At 42.5% G+C, this 15,699-nt stretch overlaps 1 protein-coding gene across 1 annotated transcript in view; it reads right to left on the reverse strand.

Annotated features, from left to right (window-relative positions):
* Positions 1-15,699, reverse strand: part of NEBL (nebulette) — a 105,005-nt gene that overhangs the window by 88,936 nt on the left and 370 nt on the right. Inside the window, 3 exon segments of the mRNA XM_053259666.1 lie at positions 8,760-8,870; positions 10,570-10,674; positions 15,624-15,695. Of these exon segments, the coding sequence (XP_053115641.1) occupies positions 8,760-8,870; positions 10,570-10,674; positions 15,624-15,695 (288 nt within the window).

A 15,699-nucleotide genomic window follows, 5' to 3' on the forward strand; every position in this document is an offset into this window, starting at 1 on the left:
ATCAGTGTTGCAGCACTGGCTGAAAGTCACCAGTGCTGACACACAGTGGGAGGGGAGCCCCTCTTGTGGTAACAAGTAGGGATTCTATGATAGCAAATGATTTTCAATGAGACACCATGAATCCACTCTAATTTGCTATCATAGAATCCACACTCAGAATACCTCAGAAACAACAGAACCCTGTACCCCATGGGTTAGAAACCCATGGGGGTGGTTGGCACCCTATGTGAACTACACCACCACTCGCTCTGGGCCACCCCAGCACCCCCCAAGTGCACTTATGGGGCTGCTGAAAGCTTCATTATACATTATGAGGAAAAACCTTAAAGACGCATAAACTTCAACAATTCACCAAAAATCAGCCCTCTGCCCAAATCCTTTGAAAAAATTCTAGCAGCTTCCTTGCCCCTACCCAGCACTACCACCAACCCCACACCGCTCTAGGCCACCCCTTTCCCCCTGACGTGAAGCGATACACCCTACATTATACCTAATGGGGGAAAACCTTAAAGACTTCAACAATTCACCAAAAATCAGCCCTTTGCCCAATCACTCTGCAATTGGAGTGGTAGCCTCCACCCATTAGGCACTACCACCCCACCTCACTCTTTTGGCCCAGATCCCACGTTATGCCCCCAATCTGCCCCAAATACACTAAAACTTCAAAAATTCACCAAAAATGAGCCCTTTGGCCAATCCCTCTGCAATTTGGGTGGTAGCCTCTACCCATTAGGCACTACCACCCCAACCCACTCTTTTGGCCCCAGGACCCATTTTTTAAAATCCTAATCGATTCGGATTCGGATTAATTCGGATCCGAATCGAATCAGGGGTGATTCGGATGGGCAATATTCAGATACAGAACACAACAGGGGTGTTTCGGTTTGGATCCAAATCGAAACACCGAAAATCCAAATTGCACACCCCTAGTAGCAAGCATGAATTGTCCCCTTGGCTAAGCAGGGTCCACCCTGGTTACCTATGAATGGGAGACTACATGTGAGCACTGTAAGATATTCCCCTCAGGGAATGGAGCCACTGAGAAATAACAAATAAATAAATAAGATGGATCCCTGTCCTCAAAGGGCTCACAGTCTGAAAGAAACATAAGATAGACACCAGCAACAGTCACTGGAGGTACTGTGCTGGGGCTGAATAGGGCAAGTTACTCTCCCCCTGCTAAATAAAGAGAATCACCACATTAAAAGGTGCCTCTTTACCAAGTTAGCAGAGGACTATAATATAACATAGTACATACACCCCACTTCCACCTGCAAGGCAGGGGGGTACTTCTCAGTTTATGTTCTAGGATTTTTTTTTTCAATTGTTTAGGCCAGAAGCCTTGTAGGGAGAAGGAGGCTTTAACATCTGCTTCCCAGAGACAGTGGCTGCCCAGTGGTGAGAGCCTGTGTGTGGTTGCTGTCTACTGTTGTCAGCTTGCCAGCCTGTGTGCCCCCTAATGTGTGGGGCTGTGGCTGTTGCCCTGCAGGTGAGTTTGTGCAGGACTGGGGCCAGAGGGAGTGAGTCAGCAGTTATTGAAGGTCAGCTGCCCAGATTAGCCATCTTTCTGGGCTTACAAAAGGACTGCAGGCCTGTGGCAGTGGGGTTGCCACCGAAGGGGCGACACCAAAGGGGGCCGCCCCTTTGGGGGAGACAGTTTGGGGGGCAACGAGGGTGAGGACCAGGCGATATTTTTTGGCTTCTGTTGGTTTTGGATCCTGGGTGTTCCACCTGTGTCTTGGTTTGTCTGGGGATGGGGAGAGAGGGGGTGTGTCCACTGACTGTGGGGTGGCTATTCGAGTGGTGGTGGGGAATAGAGGAAGTAAAGTTGGCAGGTCAGCGCATCATTACAGGGGAAGGAAAGTCAGAAATCTATTAGCTGTTTCCTCTTCCAGCTGCCCTGCCAGCTCTTGGGGAGCAGTGCCAACCTCCCACAGACTCTTGCCTTGCTCCTCTGTAATGCCAGGTCTGTCCAGAATAAGTCTGAAACCATCCATGATTTGATACTGGATGAAGAGGCAGACCTGGTATGTATTACAGAGACTTGGTTGGGGGAGGCTGGTGGTCCAGTTTAGTCCCGGCTTCTCCCTGCAAGGTACTCTGTTGAGGAGCAGGTGCAGGGACGTGGGTGGGAAGGTGGAGTGGCTGTGGTCTATAAGAATAACCTTTCCCTGACCAGGATCCCTGTGGAAGTGTCTGACCATATTGAATGTGTGTACTTAAGTCTGGGGACCAGGGATAGACTAGGACTTCTGTTGGTGTACCAATTGCACTGCTTCCCAATAGAGTCCCTAACTGAGCTGACGGACTTGGTCTCAGGTTTGGTGTTGGAGTCTCCCAGTCTTGTGGTGCTGGGGGACGTCAATGTCCACTTTGGGGCCAATCTCTCTGGGGTGGCTCAGGAGTTCATAGTGGCCATGACGACTATGGGTCTATCCCAAACGGTCTCAAGACCGACGCACATTGCAGGTCACACACTTGATCTGGTCTTTCACTCTGATCAGGGTGGTGTTCCATGGATGGGGACTCCTGTGATTTCCCCATTGTCATTGACAGACCACGATCTGGTTAAGGTTGGACTCACAGTCACACACCACCTTCGCAGGGGCGAGGGGCCCATTAGAATGGTCCGCCCGAGAAGGTTATTGGATCCAATAGGGTTCCAAGAAGCCTTGGAGGGATTTGGTGTTGGCTCTGCTGGTGATTCTGTTGATGCCCTGGTGGAGAATTGGAACAGCAAGCTCACCACGGCAGTAGACATGATCGCACCTAAGCGTCTTCTCCAACCCACTTCAATATTGGCCCCTTGGTATACGGAAGAACTACGGGGGCTGAAGCAGCAAGGTAGACAACTGGAGCGCAAGTGGAGGAAGACTCGACTCGAATCTGACAGATTACAACATAGAGCACATTTGAAGATCTATGCTCTGGCTATACGGGCGGCAAAGAAGCGATTCTTTTCGGCCTGTACTGCATCCGCAAGTTCACGTCCAGCAGAGTTGTTCAGGGTTGTGAGAGGGCTAGTGAGTGCCCCTCCTCCCTTGAATCAGAATTTGGAACCATCTATTACCTGCTGTGACGTGTTTAATGGTTTTTTTGTGGATAAAATCTCTCGTATTCAGGCCGACTTGGATTTAGACTCCACAATTACTGCAGTGTCTGAATCGGAGGCATCCAGTGACTCGTCTTATGTGGTCAGGCTGGATCAGTTTCAGTCTCTGACTCGTGAGGATGTGGACAAGCTGCTTGGAGCGATGCGGACTACCACCTGTTCTCTTGACCCCAGCCCGACATGGCTAAGACTATCTGGCAGGGAGGTTGTTGTAGAAGGCCTAGTAGAGATCATAAATGCTGCTCTGAGGGAGGACAGGATGCCTCCTTGCCTTAAGGAGGCAATTATTAGACCACTTCTGAAGAAGCCTGCCTTGGATTCCTCAGAGTTGAGCAACTATAGGCCTGTCTCAAACCTTTCATGGCTGGGCAAGGTAATTGAGAGGGTGGTGGCCTCCCAACTCCAGGCAGTCTTGGACGAAACTGATTATCTAGACCTGTTTCAGACTGGCTTTCGGGTAGGCTATGGGATGGAGACTGCCTTGGTCGGCCTGATGGATGATCTCCAATTGGCAATTGACAGAGGAAGTGTGACTCTGTTGGTCCTTTTGGACCTCTCGGTGGCTTTCGATACTATTGACCATAATATCCTTCTGGAGCATCTGAGAGGGTTGGGGGTGGGAGGCACTGCTTTGCAGTGGTTCCACTCTTATCTCTCGGGCAGATTACAGATGGTGTCCCTTGGGGACTGTTGTTCTTCAAAAACTGAACTTCAGTATGGTGTCCCTCAGGGCTCGGTATTGTCTCCGATGTTGTTTAACATCTACATGAAACTGCTGGGAGAGATCATCAGGAGATTTGGTGCAGGGTGTTATCAGTATGCTGATGACAACCAAATCTATTTCTCCATGTCAGCATCATCAGGAGAAGGCATGACCTCCCTAAATGCCTGCCTGGAAGCAGTGATGGGCTGGATGAGAGGTAACAAGCTGAGGCTGAATCCAGATAGGACAGAGGTACTTATTGTGTGGGGTCAGAACTCGGGAGATGATTTTGATCTGCCTGTTCTGGATGGGGTCACACTTCCCCAGAAAGAACAGGTATGCAGTCTGGGGGTGTTTCTGGACAGAAAACTCTCCCTGGTGTCCCAGGTTGAGGCAGTGGCCAGAAGTGCCTTTTATCAGCTTCGGCTGATATGCCAGCTGCATCCATTTCTTGAGATAAATGACCTCAGAACAGTAGTACATCTGCTGGTCACCTCCAGATTTGACTACTGCAATGCGCTCTATGTGGGGCTGCCTTTGTATGTAGTCCAGAAACTTCAGTTAGTCCAGAATGCGGCAGCCAGATTGGTCTCTGGGTCATCTCGGAGAGACCATATCACTCCCATCTTAAAAGATCTACACTGGCTGCCAATACGTTTCCAGGCAAAGTACAAGGTTTGGGTTATAACCTATAAAGCCCTAAACAGCTTGGGCCCTGGGTATTTAAGAGAACGCTTTCTTTGCTATGAACCACACTGCCCATTGAGATCATCTGGAGAGGTTCGTCTGCAGTTGCCACAGGCTCGTCTGGTGGCTACTCAGGGATGGGCCTTCTCCACTGCTGCCCCGAGGCTTTGGAACACACTTCCTGCTGAAATAAGAGCCTCCCCATCTCTTACAACTTTAAAAAAGGCAATCAAGATGCATTTGTTCACCCAGGCTTTTAATTAGACATTGTTTTAACTGTGTTTTAATTGTGTTTTAATAATTTTAACATTTTTAATTTTAATGTGTTAATCTTTTTATTGGTTTTTATTGTCTTGTAAAACTCCCAGAGAACTCGCATTTTGGGCGGTATAAACATGTGATAAACAAACAAACAAATAATAACCTCTTCTCATAATGAATCCCTATGAGGATTCATTACACACCAAAGAGTCTAAACACCTCAAAAATTCCTAAAATATAAACTGAATACCCAGTGGCTTGTGGGTTGGGGAGTAGTTGGAAGATGGGATGCCACTAATTCCCCACCCCCACCTGCAAAGCTGTGGAGTCAAAATGAACAGAAGAAATGAAGGTGTGTAATGAAGACATCAAAGAATCTAAACACTTCAAAAATACCTAAAAAACAAACTGAGCACCCCAATGTTTGTGTGGAGGGGGGGTGTAGTTGACACATGGCAGTTGGACAGTTCGCACTGTCCAATGACAGTCAAAATGATCAGAAGAAATGAAGGCGTATAATGAATCCTCACAGGGATTCATTAGGAGGAAAAGTTATTATACACCAAAGAAGCCAAACACTTGAAAAATAATGACTGTACATATTGCTTCACAACTCCACTTCTACAAGGGATCTGTTTTTTAAAAATGAAAGCTGGGGATCCATGTTAGGGTTAGGATATGGCAGCTTCAAATCCCCATTGTTTCCTATGGGAGAAATGCTCAAAGTCAGTTAAAAGAAATTTGTTAAAAATCAACCAAATGTCCCACTGCCTTGAAATTTGGGTGGTAGGTGGAACCCATGGGGACCTAGCCACCACCCAAATTTGGTACCCTTAGGACCTTGTTAAGTGGTCTGAATCGGTCTGAATCCCAATCAAATCAAAGCAAATACAAATCAAATCTGGGGTGATTTGGGAGGGGGTAGATTTGGACACAAAACAAATCAGGGGTGATTTGTTTTGGGCACAAATCAAATCAAAAAATCATTTTGTGCACATCCCTACTTTTGATACCTGTTGCTAGCATCTCCCTTGTGGTTTTTTAATTTTGTTTTGGGGACAGAAAATGAGTTTCTTGTGTCTTTTACTACATAAACCACTTTAAGAATCTTTTTGTTGAAGAACAGTACAGTATATAAATATATTTAACAACAATGCACCATGACACTGATGGCACTATATAAATAACAAGAAATAACAACTCATGTAAAAAATTTCTGGATTCTCCTTTTTAAAAGATGGGTACTCGGTTTACTTTCCCAAAGTCCTTTGGGGATCTTACAATCCTTCATATTCTCATATGCAGTAATCTTGCACTTTTTTCCAGCTAGTTCTTCAACACCCCAGGAGATAATTGACTATTTGGATTCATTCTTGAAAATAAAATACTCTTGACAGGCTCCTTTCTTATCCCAGTATATACCCAACATTCTCATTATTTGTATTGATTCCACTAATCTCTTGGTCACAAGTTAGACCTATTTAAAAGAAAAACAACAAGAACACCAAAAACCAGCTTTCTTTGCATGTTATGTGGCTTTACTGTAAATCATGGAGGGCACTGGAACCACTATAAATACAGAAAAGCAAGGCAAAGAAAGCAGGAGGGAACAGAACATAAATATTATCATTTTCTCCCCTCCAGCATATGTCAAACCTGCCTGTGCATGAGCATTGTGATGTAGGCCTAGATGAGGGTGGTTTGGAAAGGGGCAAATCTCAGTTCTGCTGTAAAAGCAGCTATCTCCTGTCCCATTTCCCTTGCAGGGATAATGTTTTGAAAACCCAGTGGAAGGAAATTATTCTACTTTCATAGCTTTTGCAGCAGCATGCAATGATTTATCCTACAAAGGGGTGGGGGAAGGATGTGTCTGTGGGCTTCACATTTTACGCTACATCTAAGATATATTACGTATGTCCTCTTGAAGTGGGTGGGTGTTTCAGAATAAGTAGTAGAATTTAATAGTGCAGCTCAGGATTTAATTCTTCAGGAGTCTATCTTATAACAGAAACAAAATATACATCAGCAAGATAGGGCTATACTAACTAATTTGGTTTTAATATTATAGTCTCTGCTTTTATTGTATCTGTTCTCTTGTATCATTGAAGCAGAGGAAAATATTATTTTTAAGTTCTATATAAAACTTTATGCTGTGCTATTTGGAAAAGGGCCAGAAGTGAAATGCATTGAAGGCCAGGTAGCTTAAAGGAATCTCATTTATAAATCAAACCAAGTATGGTGTTTAAAAACATCATATAATTTATTGCTATCACAATAAAAAAGCTTACTTACTGTTAACTCTTTATAACCAGTAATTTTGAGACACTGTATTGCATTAAAACATGCTCATTAGCATTATGATCTCCTTTATTATAATACTCTTAATTTAATCCCTAAGTAAGACTCTATCTGATTGCAATTTCCTGGTTTTCTATCTTCATACACTGACTAGATACTTAAAATAATCAAATCAAAATCTATTTTCCAATGAAGTCTTCAGAATACAATTGCTGTCACTAGCAGTAACTGGTTTTCTCCACTCTGAAAATTTTGGTTGCATTCCTTAAGACAATTTATTCTAGACCAAGAGTGGAAAGGCCACTCTTTCCATATGAAGAGCATGTAATATGGAAACAATCCAAAAAGTCTTATGTAAAATAAAATTTCTCTATATGAGAGGGGACAGCCCTTGCCACCTTGAAGAAGTTAACAGTGAGGTTGATCCTGAAAAAACCCACACTGGACCCAGGCAATTTGTGCAACCATTTTGGGGCAAGGTGCAGAAGCGTGTGGTGGCAATCCAGCGCGAGAAACTTCCAAATAATATGGATTATCAGGACCCATTTCAACCTGATTTCTGGAACACATTTGCAAAATCTGCTCTAGTCACCTGGCTGACAACCTATGCCAGGAGAGAGACGATGAAAGTGCATCTTTTAAAAAAATTTCCTGGAGCTTTTGATCCAGCAGCTTTCGAGACTATTGACTATGGCATTCTTCCTGACCCCCTGTCTGGGCTGAGAACTGAACAACCGAAAAACATTACAGTGGTTTTATCCCTATTTAACAGTAAAGGTCCCAGTCGTGGTGCTGAGAGACTTCTGCTCCATCCTTTGGGGGACAAGAAGCCATCTTATAATTGTTACACTTTTTCTATGTAAACCGCTTTGAGAACTTCTTTTGGTTGAAAAGCAGTATAATAATAAAATGGCATCCTGCATGCTATACGACATCACAAGGTTCTATCTTCCATCCCGTGCCATGATTTTTAATGACTGAGGAAGTTGTTTCAGGATTTGAGTGAGGTGTTATCAATACTCTGATGATACCCACATCTGTTCCTTTTCTTCCTCTAATCCAGGCAGTGATGGTTGATATTCTAAACAGGTGTTGAGGTTTGTAAGGAACTGAATAAGGGCTAATAAACTGAAGCTCTCTCAGACAAGATGGAAGTATTGAAGGTGGGTAGCTTAGTGAACTCCAAAACTGGAACTGCAAGGCAAACCATGAAGAGCATGTCCAGCACTAGCTAAAACCGGTTATGTCTGGGCCAATGCAAACATTCTTATAACTGGGGTTAAGATATCAGAAGCGGGTCACCGAATAACAAATTTCTCCACACACAGAGGAGCAAATGCCCTCCCTCCCACCTGAAATGTGAATAAGCTAGTTTCAGATCCAGTCAGACCGGCCTAAATTTAATGACCTCATCTGTTGTTAACACTGCTGCAAACAGAATGCTTCACCACAGAATATGAGGAATCTACACACTGGGAACCTGAAGGGAAGCATAGATGCTGGACCGCTTTATAAGAGGATAGAAAAAAAATGACTAGGCATATTGCAATATATGTGGCTTTACAATATACGTGGCTGTTCATACTAATGGCTAACGAGGAGGAAGAGAGAGAGGGAAGGCCCTAAAAGGGTCTCCACCGTGTGCATGCACCAACAAAAAAAATGGGCTGTGCTGCTTATACAAATAGATAATATTACCTTGCTCTGAAGCTGCATAACTTGCTTTGCAAACACACTGTCAATTGTAGCTGGCATCTGCTTGTAAAGCGAATTAGATAGTTCTCTCTTTGCATTTTCTTTGTATTTTACCTAGAAGGCAAGAGAAAGGAGGGAAGTAATAGTCTTCAAACAGAAAAATTTCAAAAAGAAATTTAGGAGACATGATCTGCAATACACAGACTGAAATTCCATTCATTCATTCATTCATTCATTCCATTCCATTCATACTCAGCTCAAGCTGTCCACCTCTCCAAACAATCTTCACCATCTCCGCCAGCATTGCTTAGTTCCTGTTGGCCACTGCCTCTCTACAATTCAATCAAATTATTCCCTCTTCACTATTCACACAACTGACAGATGCTGTGTGTTAAAACTCCAGAAGGGACCAAATAAGTAGCTTTGATCCACACCAGGCTCATCTCTACTGTCAACAATTTGTTACATTAACAGCAAAAATAAGAACAGGAAACAATATGTGTACATGTGTGTGGGCTTCAAAATTTGCTTCCCTTAAATCTGTATTATTTTCACTTCTTTGTATTTTTTCCCCAGAATGTGTACTTCCGTTCTATATGTATCACCATCAATTCATGAGACATCCAGCTGTCTCCAGAACATAGATAAGGTTATCTAGATTAGCTTTAGGTGCAGCAAGTACATTTTGCAGCAAGTCAGATATATCTGGGAGGGGGATAGCAGAATAATGGGCTACCACCAAAGCTATGCTGAGGCAGGACATGGCTGGAAGGCCTGATGAGATCTCACCAAGCTCCAATGGCCCCTATTCTCAAAATCAAGAAATAATTCTATTCCACAATTGCCCTTTTCAGACTGCTGACAATGCACAGAGCTCTAAGGACAGAAGGGAAGCAGTGCCAAGGAGATGAAGGGCCCACAGTGAGCTCCCAGAGAGATCCAGCCAATGAAAAGGTACAAGTACTTCCCTCAATCACAAGTGTGTGGCTTCACTCAGTCACCACGAGGCTACCTAAGGTGTGATTGCGGCCTAGTGCTCGAGACAGTAAATCTCTGCCTGAGCTGTACCACTTCAAATTGCAGCTAGGAGCTCACATGAACAAATGATCCTTCTCACAGATTAAATTCCCTCTCTATCGAAGGCTACATTGGCTTTGTTTGTTTGCCTTTAGTGTCACCAGCACCCTACCAAATCTGACTGTACAGATAGTGTAACGTCATCATCTTATTCACTGCATGTGATTAGCTCAGGAAGCAATGCCCCCATTCTCAACTGACTTTGTCTTCAGCAACATCAGCACTGATGAGCTACACAACATCATAATATAATTCCACTGATTACATGATGCCACATTCATTGGGATTGCCAATGTGACCAATGAAGAAGAAATAAGCAGTAATCAGAAGAAAGCAAAAATGGTGCTGAGTAGGAGCAGAATGGGAAAACAGTAGCACTGAATGAGACTGGAGGGGAAAGGTGAATATTCTCAAAATCAGGAAATAATTCTATTTTCCAATTGCTATTTTCAGCGTAGAACTGAAAGAGAAGAATAATAGATGCAGTTCTATTTAACCCTCCATGCTTTCATCTCTAAGATTGAGAACAATAAACCATTAATACCTGTGAAATCTTTTGAGGTCCAAATATGCATTTCAGTTATTACATACATACAACACTCAACTTCATCTCCTGAAATATTGGTGCTTAGTGCTGCTTCATAAAACAGACCATAGAACTGGTAAAGAACTTCTGTGTAAGTCACTCTGGGACCATAAATACTACTGAACAATTCCTTAAATGTATGTGCCTTACCTCAGAAATAAAGGCAGAGAAATTTTTCACATGTGTTAGCTGAGGAGTGTCAGGCACAAATGTGCACTTGCCTTTGGATTTTTTATACTCTTCTTTATAGTGGATCTACAAAGGGAGGGGAAAAATGAGTTGGAAAACAAAAACAGAAGATACAGAACAGGAAAAGATATCAATAGAAATGGTGGCTTTTCCAGAATTATCAGAACTGAAAGCAAACACTTTATTTCATATCAGCAATATAAAACACTCACCAAATCAAAAAGGTTAATTGGAAGCAAGTACTTCCTTTTTCAAACAGCCAAGCTGCCCCTAATACTCCATAGCAAACCACTTTGGTTCTTTAGGGAATTTTCAAAAGCAACTTGTGAAACAGCCTTGGAGCTTAGATTTAAATAAGTCCACTGAGCATCTGCAAGCCCTTGGGCTGGTGATACATGCATGTTTGTCAACTGATGGCTGAAACATCAAGTATGGACTAGGATGAGTGAATGAGCCAACACAGTTCAAACATTACTGGCAGAACTTTCATATTACTTCCAATCCCTTCAGATACAACCATTTTCAAGAGGGTTGTTTCTAGGGGTATACACAAACCAAGGTCTGTGCACCAGTCCGAATTCGGACCGGTCCACTGGTCCACAAACCAGTTCGTTCCAGTTTGGCCAAACCACAAACCTGTTCAGCGGTTTGAGAACGCCACCGGAAAGGGCAGCCAGCAGCACCACCAAACTGGTTCATGGTTTGGCTGAACCTGAACAAAACCATTCGCGGACCAGCGGACCAGACCGAATTTGGACCGCTGCATGGACCTCAGCTCGTGCACACCCCTAGTTGTTTCACACTTTCAAATGCCAGTCATAAATTTTTGTAAGTATTTCCATGATAAAAATAAAGGTATGTACATACATGTTCAAATGAACCCCTTGAGTGAATTTAGTGGGATTTTCACAATTACAGCCGTAGTGTCCATATCACTGAAGCATTTTGATATATTCCAGTAGTACGGTTGGATTAGGGTAGTCCAGATATTAAATCCAAACATAAGAACCAAACTGGCTCTTTTAAAAGGGAACTTAATGATACATAGCTACCTAGGATTTTTCTATCAGTCTTTTTTGGCCTACACTTTGTGTATTATTTCTAGGGTGGCAACATGGTGTAGTGGGTAGTGGGTAGCCACAGCATGGTGTAGTGGTTAGAGTGCTGGACTAGGACCGGGGAGATCCGAGCTCAAATCCCCATTCAGCCATGATACTAGCTGGGTGACTCTGGGCCAGTCACTTCTCTCTCAGCCTAACCTACTTCACAGGGTTGTTGTGAAAGAGAAACTCAAGTATGTAGCACACTGCTCTGGACTCCTTGGAGGAAGAGCGGGATATAAATGTAAATAAATAAATAAATAAATAAATAAAACCTTTGGTTAATCAATTAAACACTTTTTCATCAACTGAAAAGGCATTCCCAATTAAGCAGGCCACATGTTTTTTAAAATTCTTTTATATATAAGGATTTATAAACATGGGATGTGGCCTACTACCTGACATTTGCTCTTTTTGGCTAAGATTATCTAGAAAGACAATTTTAACCAGATGCATTCAGGTGGTAATTAACACCTCTTTGTGAGAGGGAGTGATCCACTCTGAAAGAGGTGATTGCCTGACTACTCCTAAAAAAAGAAACTCATATCTGGTATTGGAGCTAGGACCCTAGCAGCATCAGCTCTCAACAGCAATGTCTCATAGTGACCATGGGGGTGGTGTGGTTAGGGTCATGGATAAAGGTGCTGGACTCCTCCCCTATTTGTTCTTCCAGTGTTAGTCTCCATTTTTTATCTCTAGAGATGGCTGTTTGTTTCGTCTCTCTCCCCTCTCAGTCTTAAACTCAGCTTTTCTATCCTTTTGTAACTTCTAAATAAATCCTTGTAGTTCTTAAAACCTAAAGAACTGTTTCCAGACCTCTTGCTAGGCTGAATTCTCCCCAAACTGCTTTGCTCTGCTAATGGGAGTTGAACTGCCATTCATCCCCTACATCTTGATCCCGATGTAGGCAGCAACTATTAACCAGTTGCAAATATCCTATTCTTTGACAAATGCACAAAGTGGTCAAGCAGGTAGTGGCAGTGCAACTGCAGGCACTCATGAATGAGACTATCTAGATCAGGCCTGCTCAACTTAGCCCCCCACCCCCAGCTCTTTCTGAACTACAACTCCCATAATCCCCATCCACAGTGGCCAATAACCAGGGATTATGGGAATTGTAGGCCAACATCTGCAGGAGGACCAAAGTTGAGCAGCTCTGATCTCTGATTTCACTCTTGTTTCAGGTCCAGTCTTAGCATGGGGACTCCCTTGGTCATCCTGATAGATTAGCAATGTCAGGAGAAAACTATGGCAGTACATGCTAAATCTCCTGGGCCTCCCAATGGAATTTGATATAATCAGTCATGGCATTATTCCAGATAGACTGCCTGACCTGGAGTCACTGCATTGAGAGGTTTCCCAAGGTGCCAATTCAAAAAAAGAGAACATATGCCTTATACCAAATCAGAGCTTTGGTCCAGCTAGCTCAGTATACACTAATTGACAGTGGCTCTCTAGAGATGCAGACAAGGATTGACCATGGGACCATCTGCATGCAAAGCAGCTACTTTACTACTGAGCCATGGACTCATTCCCCAGCAATGCTTGGGGGGGGGGCAGGGGCGCTACTTCTAGGTTTCATTTTGTTACTTTATCAACTTTTTAACTGTTGTTGCTAGCCATACTGAAAGCTATACTGAAAGGGAGGTGTATAAAGTTTAAAAACAGATAAAAACTTCAAATAGGCACCATCTCAGAAGAGATATTCCTCTTTCATTTGCAGGTATGTGGGGATGCTTTTCTAAAAATAGCTGCCATAGAGAGATGCACCATCAAAAAACCAAAGAAAGTATGTTACTTTTCTCAGACTATTGTTTTATATATATAAAAATGTCACTGAACAATTAAAACATGCACTAGTCAATATTAGTCCATTTTCTTTAATCATACAACAACGACACCCTAATAACTTTGCTTCCCTTGAAAACTTTGCCATCAATTTCAAGGTCATGAACATATAGACTCTAATACATACTTTTGTGATATCTGGCACTCTCTTTTCATTGTAAGAAATGAGCCTTTTCTCCTACTTTTTGTTTCCGTTTTATTTGAGGAACAATACCTTTGTACCTAAGAGCATTCAGTAACAACACATTAACTGAAATCCTTCCAGAAAAATATCCAGTTCCATTTTAAGCCTGGCTCAGTTAATTATTGGCAGGCTTTCAAGCAACATCCTGTGCTCTATAGCTTATATTTATCTCATTCAGAAAATGAGACGTGAAGCCTGGGCCAATGCTAGGAATGGGGCATGAGAGAGATGCAGTTACAAAAAGGGTAGATGAGGACATTTAAACATTTTTGTTATCATCAGTATACTCAGATTGGCAGAAATCCAACCAAGTTCCATTTAACAGCACAGAATGCAAGTGAAAATAGCTTTAGAAAGCAATGGCCTAGAGAAGGAAGACTTTTTACAGACAGTGATTTTGACTCATATTGTCTAAAATATTTTCAGTTCTGTATATATAAGCACAGCAGCACTACAAGTCACAATCCAGCAAAAGTTAAGCACAATTAAGACCTAGTAATTTCAATGGGAGAAACTGAAGCAAGTGATTAACTGTGCTACTGAAAGCAGTAGCACTTTAAAATTATTATCTTTGGCGGCATCATACCAATAGTATTTACATTTTTATTTTATGTATGTATATATGTATGTATTTATTTATATTTTATGCTGCCCTTTGTCCTAAGACTCCAGGGCAATTAACAACCAGGTAAAAACAATATTAAAACTTCAATTAAAAAACCTGATAGAACGTAGCATAGCTACATTAAGAAGAGAGCCGGAGGTCACTCATTGGCCCAAAGCCTGTATTAAAAGGATGGTATTCAAATTCCTCCAAATGGCTGGGAGAGAGGGAGCCATAAGCAAGTTCCGCAGCCTGAGGACAATCATTGCGAAGGCCCTGTACTGCACACTTGACAAAAGAGCCTTTTAAGTACTCAGACAGCTTTCACATATATTATCTCAAAACAAGTCAGTGAGCAACATCCAGACTAGTTAGTCATGACTAAGCACCATTGAAATCAATGAGACAAGTTAGTCATGACCACTTTAAGTCTTCATTTCAATTGGACTTGGTCATGGCTAACTTGGTCTGGATGTTGCCCAATATTCTATTCATATTATAGATAGTAGGGATGTAGTCTCCTAAAGCTATTCAGAAAAGTCATGGGTTAGCTGACATTTGAGGCAGAGATTGCCTTCACCCAAATATACCAGCTCCAGGTAAGAAGTACAGTTCAACCAAACTTTCAGCAAAATCTCAATTACATATATTAATGACATATCGATGAAAAACAGCATTCAGGTCTAACCCACAGAAAAGGGGGTGGTCACAAAATGCTTAAGATGATGCCACTTCGAAGTCAACTTGTAGAGAATTTGCATGCCACTATTTTAAATCGAATCCAAATATGCTACTACATTCTGATTTAGCTTCTACTGGCTGAAATCCAGATTAATGCTATGTACATGCAACAATGAAGGGGCCATTTTTGCCAATCTCCTCTTCCCTCTGAAGCCCACTATGCTTCCTGAAAATATTTCCTTGACAATCATGCAACCCACAGGAACATATTTTCCAGGAAGCATCATGGGTTTCAGAGGGAAGGGGTATCAGTGAGAATCCTCCATAGCATTACTCTCAACATCAGCCAAAGTAGAAATTATGGAAGCTCTGCAAAGAAATAAAAGCAGAATTCCACAAGGGCATAAGCCAGCCCCACAACTTCTTAGCAGTAAAACTGCCATCCTTTACATAAATGCATTCACATTTTCAATAACAATTTTGCTCATTTCTACACAGAGGTTTGGATGGATGCCTCAACTCATATTTAAATATTAAAAGAGCAATAGAACCCATACCATGTAATAAGGAATTCACACTAATGGAAACCTCCACTTACGTCACTTATTATTTCAGTACACCTTCTAGCTAGTTCCATGTTTCTGTCTTCAACAATGGGCTTAAGAAACACCTAT

Source organism: Hemicordylus capensis, chromosome 6, assembly GCF_027244095.1.
Source record: "Hemicordylus capensis ecotype Gifberg chromosome 6, rHemCap1.1.pri, whole genome shotgun sequence".
In the NCBI taxonomy this organism is placed as follows: domain Eukaryota; kingdom Metazoa; phylum Chordata; class Lepidosauria; order Squamata; family Cordylidae; genus Hemicordylus; species Hemicordylus capensis.